The sequence below is a fragment of the Morone saxatilis genome, unplaced genomic scaffold, assembly GCF_004916995.1.
Source record: "Morone saxatilis isolate NCDOM2014 unplaced genomic scaffold, NCSU_SB_2.0 Contig23, whole genome shotgun sequence".
Taxonomy (NCBI): domain Eukaryota; kingdom Metazoa; phylum Chordata; class Actinopteri; family Moronidae; genus Morone; species Morone saxatilis.
This window is the reverse complement of record NW_023339796.1, coordinates 13,663,608-13,669,131: the sequence shown is the minus strand read 5'-3', so window position 1 is coordinate 13,669,131 and position 5,524 is coordinate 13,663,608. Positions and strand designations below refer to the sequence as shown.

General features: G+C 39.9%; 1 protein-coding gene across 1 annotated transcript in view; it reads left to right on the top strand.

Annotated features, from left to right (window-relative positions):
- pax3a (paired box 3a) overlaps nucleotides 1-5,524 on the top strand; it is an 18,341-nt gene continuing 12,817 nt past the window's right edge. Inside the window, exons 1-4 of the mRNA XM_035671541.1 lie at nucleotides 1-252; nucleotides 932-1,167; nucleotides 1,605-1,734; nucleotides 1,996-2,139. Of these exons, the coding sequence (XP_035527434.1) occupies nucleotides 168-252; nucleotides 932-1,167; nucleotides 1,605-1,734; nucleotides 1,996-2,139 (595 nt within the window). The 5' untranslated portion in view covers nucleotides 1-167. The remainder of the gene's footprint in view (nucleotides 253-931; nucleotides 1,168-1,604; nucleotides 1,735-1,995; nucleotides 2,140-5,524) is intronic.

The following is a 5,524-nucleotide window of genomic DNA, read 5'->3' as shown; positions in this document are numbered from 1 at the left end:
CGTCGAGGCAACCTGTTACTCAAGGGAAAAAAAGGGAGGCTGCACCGCGTCTGTAGCGAAGTATTACAACGAGACAACAACAAAAAAGAAAGGTGTTTGTGGGATTAAAAGCGACAAGAAAAAGGCAGCTTCGTTTTAAACTGTTACCTGACAGAGAGTCAGGGATAATGACAGCGCTGGCAGGAGGTTTACCCAGAATGATGAGACCAACTCCTCACCAGAACTATCCGCGGGGAGGATACTCTCTGGAAGGTAAGACACTCTGCCACCAGTTGCTGCTCACAAGCTGAAGACAAATTCAACTTTTAGATCGCTTCAGCAAAGTTGACAAGCTCGAGTTCAGGAAAGATTAAAAGCTTAACAAAAAAAATCATTATTAACGACTCATCTAATCCTGCTGTATTTTGTGTTTTACATTTTACAAAGCAAAACAAAATCTACTCCGGGTTAACTCTACAGCAGTGGCAACAGGCTGTTTTCATTTTAAAGTTATTTATTAATGCTATAATTATTAATTTATTATTATTATTATTATTATTATTATTGTTGTTGTTATTATTATTTATTTCTTAGCTTATCACATTGATTGGGTGAGGCATGGTTAACATTTGTCAGAAAGAAAAATATTTGGTTTCTTATACGACTTGCAGAAATGTTCTACTTCTTTTCACATTATAGGACGAATGTAGCCTGTAGTGTGTGAGCGATGTATTAAACTTTGCAGTGCAGTCGAGCCTTTCATTGTCCATATTTGTGTATTCATTTGCGCTTTAAAAGTGTCGCCTAACTTTGTGGATTATATCCAGGAAATGTTTGGTTCTCATCCCCAAAAATGCATGTTTTTTTTTGTAACGCAAAGACAAGACCCATTATTTAGTCTACACCTTTGTTTGAGTATTAAACTAACTGAATCCTATGCGCTGCTGTCCAGTGTCCACTCCGTTGGGACAGGGTCGGGTCAACCAGCTCGGTGGCGTCTTCATAAACGGCAGACCTCTCCCCAACCATATCCGTCATAAAATCGTGGAGATGGCCCATCACGGTGTCCGGCCGTGTGTCATCTCCCGTCAGCTGCGGGTGTCCCACGGCTGCGTCTCCAAAATCCTCTGCCGGTACCAGGAGACAGGCTCCATCAGGCCGGGGGCCATCGGAGGCAGCAAGCCAAAGGTGAGACACACATACGGCTGGTGATGTTTTGGTAAATTTATAAGATATTCAGGAGTGAAATTCATAAAACACTCAGGTTGATATGTTATTTAAATTACATAGCCTATGAGTTGTGATCTAATTTTAATAAGTAGCCCACAACCTCCAGTGTTTGGCTGTGAAACAGAGGGTAAACAGTAATCTATGAGTTAACGAAACAAAACTTTGTAAAAAGAAAAGAAAAAAAGAAAGTAGTTTGGAGATATATTTTACAATTTGAGCAGGTTTGACTTTAAGGTCCTCCTCTGAGTTAAACCATCTGTTTTTATGAGACGACTTCAGCCCTCCAGACACTTAACTTCAGCAAATAATTCCAAGTTTTCTGTCTCGCCTGTAGTTGGCCTCGAATATAAAGAAAATAGTGACAAACTCTTCTTCTCCCCTTCCTCCCATCAAAGCAAACTGCTTCTCCGGAGGTGGACAAGAAAATCGAAGAGTACAAGAGAGAAAACCCGGGCATGTTCAGCTGGGAAATCAGGGACAAACTACTGAAGGATGGGGTCTGCGACAGGAACAACATCCCCTCAGGTAGGCGACAGTTTCTGGACCTGCAATGAATAGAAAAATACCAGGAAGGATGTGAAAAGAATTGGCTTATTTTTCCTTTAAAAAACAACAACAAAACTTTCATACTATTTTAATTGGGCACATTGAAAATCCTCACCTATTTATGATCGCATATGCGTAAACATGTTTTTTTAAATACGGGACATCTTTGGTTTTTTTTGTGTGACTTCTATTTCTCCAGATATATTAAACATGTATTTCTCATACTTTTTTTGTTCTCAGTGAGCGCAATCAGTCGCATCATGCGGTCTAAATTCGGCGGAGTTGGTGACGATGACGAGGATGATGATGAAGTGGTGAAGAGGGAGATGGAGGAGAGCGAACCGCGGACAAAACACAGCATCGATGGCATCCTGGGAGACAGATGTAAGTGCAGCATTATGATTTTACATCTTCGCTGTGTGCTTTACAAAAAAGTGACCCTGGTCTGGTTGTGAGAGGTTGGTTGTCGGCAGCAACCCAGAAAGAAAACTTTAAATGATACTACTACTACTACTACTACTAATATAATTAATAATAATAATCATAATAATAGCAACCTCACTAAATATTGGGATTATTACACTATATTATTTTTATCACCAACTGTTTTTAGTTAAGCTTCAAGTGTTTACGCATGCGTTCAGGCTTCTGAGATTTAACAAATGTGCTGAGATTTTTTTTTAAAGTGGATAATCAAACATTTGTCTAACTTCCAAGCCTGAGAATTTTTTTTACACACAATCGGACACTTGAGGATGAACTTCATGGGACAAAGCAGGGAGAGTCCATTGAGACTCACACCTCAGTTTGACGAGCACAAAAGCCAAACTCCAGTGAGCGGCTCAGTGGTGTACAAAAAGACGCCAGGGCCTTTCAAAACGGGGAAAGAAAAGGAGAAAAAACTGCGCTGACAAAAGGCCGGGAGAAGACATTATGAACCCGCAATGAGCGATGAATTATTCAGGGACACCAATAGGCCCAGTGCGACCTGGTTTATAGACTGCTCAAAAAAGTGCCAATTTGGGGGCTTTACCCCACTGTTTACAGTTTGTCACTCAGAAAAAAAAAAAACGCACGGGAAAAGAAGCTCAGAGATAGGCAAACACCTGTTGATTTACGACCTGTTGGGATCTGAGGAGCATTGCAGCAAAAGGGAAGGTTGCTGTTGGAGACATAATGGCGTCTGTAGTTAATTATTGATGACTGGATTCTAGAAACAGTGTCTTGGATCATGTAATGACGCACAGCTTTATTCCTTGTTTTCATTGTTGGGGATTTGTTTAGTTTTGGTTTCGATGAGAGAGATGATAACTTAAGGGCTACAGAGAAATGAGAATTAAGTTAACGCATTTGGGAGCTGGCAAAAGGCTCGTTATTTTTGTCTGAAATGTGTTGTCAAATTGAATGGTGCCGTTACTTTTGCGCACGGAGCTTTTGTCACAGTCTTTGCGCATGTGAGCGTGACGCCTTCAGCCAGTGAGCGCAGGGAAACCCTTCTCTTCTCTCCACTAGATTAAATCCAAACCTTTTATTTCTCTCCACTTTCATCTCAGACAGAGTACGCCCCTTTCCTTTCCGCCTAGGGCGCACACATTCATGCAATATCTGTGGGCACTTCCCTCTCCCTCTTCCAGGCGAGACACATCCCCAGAGCTCATTTTTAAAAAAGTAAATAAAATAAAATAAATTAATTTTAGAGACAGAGAAGACGATTCAAATGGGAAATAATCAAATTAATCAATACATTCGGATGCATCATTGCTTTTTAAATTAATCTGATTCTCTTTAAAGTTATATATATATATTTTTAATAAGATAAACCTTGAGTTGTGTGTTTGAAACAACTCAAAACATGTGATTAGAAAAAAATAAAATTTTGAAATATTCTTTTAGGCTGGTATGATTTTTTTTGAAAGAAAACAAATAACATTAGCTATTCTACATCAAATAGGTGACACTCTACATGCAAACAGCTCCAATGCACTTTCCCCCCATTGATATACAGAACAGCACTATTTCATTCTTGTGTCTCTTTGTGGAAGTAGTTGTTGTTTTTCTCTTTTATAGCTTCTTCATTAGAATGTGAAAAGGGTGGTTTGGGGACTGAGAGAGTGTCTTCTGGCCAAATATTGATTAAGTAGGTGTTTGCAGAGGCTATTGTTGTGGTGGAGAGAGGCCTGTTGCTCTCTGCCCCTTTCTCCTCTACCACTATTGTTGGCTTTCCTTAAGTGCTAAGATCAAAGCTGACTCATTTAGATTTATTTGTCTGGGAAAAGGACTGCTAAGGTTTCTGGGATAAAGTATACCAGGCAGCCTCAGGTCTGCATGGCATTAGCAAGTGGCTGGAACATTGTGGGAAAAGGATGTTTGCTGGGATGAATCTGATGCTAAGTTGTTTATATCTCCTTTAACTGTTGAGTTATGGAGGTAGAATTTACTCCAGTGTGCAGAATTGAAACAACATGCATGGTTGAGCTGCAGCTTTAGATGTGTCCGAATTAATTTTTTGTGCCATTTATCACTTTTGTCCATAAAGCAAGAATATGTCCAACTCAGTGTATCTCTAGTAATTAATTTTAACTGGAAGACTGAATAATGTGGAGTGCCAAGATTTTGTTTTCTTACCATGAGTGGCACTGAATTAATTGATAGCATCCTTTCCTCTATTTATTACTGTTAGCACTTTAGCCTCATTTAACTAATTAAAGTAACCAAAGTCATGAAAGAGGAGTAGCCACTCTTGTGGGATCCATTTATGGCAGTGGGGGTGAAGGGGAGAAAGAAGAAGAAGAAAAAGAAAGCTCAGAAATACAAACAGTCAAAGGGATAACTTTTCTTTAAAGGGAATCCCGCAGTGCCAAATTGAATGAGCCCAGTTCTTTCAAATCTGCCATGGTGAACGCAGTCAACATGTAATAATTGGTTTCATTGAGGTGCATTCCAACAATCTGCTGCCATTCTCCTGCCTCTATTGTCCGGAGGCAGGCAAATAGCCAGAGGGACAGGAGGAATCAAGTGCTGACAAAACATGAAAGATTTAGCTGCTTTTGTCAAAGGAGCTGAGTAGGACTTTGTTTGTGTAAATAAACTGGGTTACTGGCTCCCTGTGACTTTGGCATGGATTTAGAGTGAGGGAAATTTAGAGAGTAAGGAGAGCAGAAAGATCATATTTGTGTTCGGAAGTTTACCATATTTTAAAGCAGCTAAAGTGTGTATGCTGTACACTTTCAGCTCAAAGGCAGTCAAAGGGGAAATGATGACGGTAGCAAACCTCCACTAGCAGCTGCCACATCCGAGCAATCTAATCCAATTTTCAAAGTTCAAAACTTATATTCTCATGAGACATCTAAGAACATAAACAGATACATTTTCTCTCACACACAGGGAGCAAAAGAAACTAAGTAGCATGGCAATAACCCACGACTGTAAACAGAGAGATAGACGTTTGAATTTCTAGAACTTTGTCAGGGGTCCTTGCATTTCCACGGTGAATGAGTTTAAGATTGGAGGTTTAGAGGAGACCGTCTCTACTAGTCACAAGAGACAGAAGGCCTCAATGCAACCAGAGGAATGTCTGCTGCAGCCACATTTCCATTTTCCTCTCAGGGCTGGATAATGGAGAATTTTATATGTGGGCCTCACTCTATGTTTTCCTGTGTTAATAGTGCTCATAATGCTAGTTAAGCCTGGTGTACTGCTGGGGAAAAAACAAACCAAAATTCATAATATATTTCTGCCTTTGAGAATTGTAGATAGATAGATAGATAGA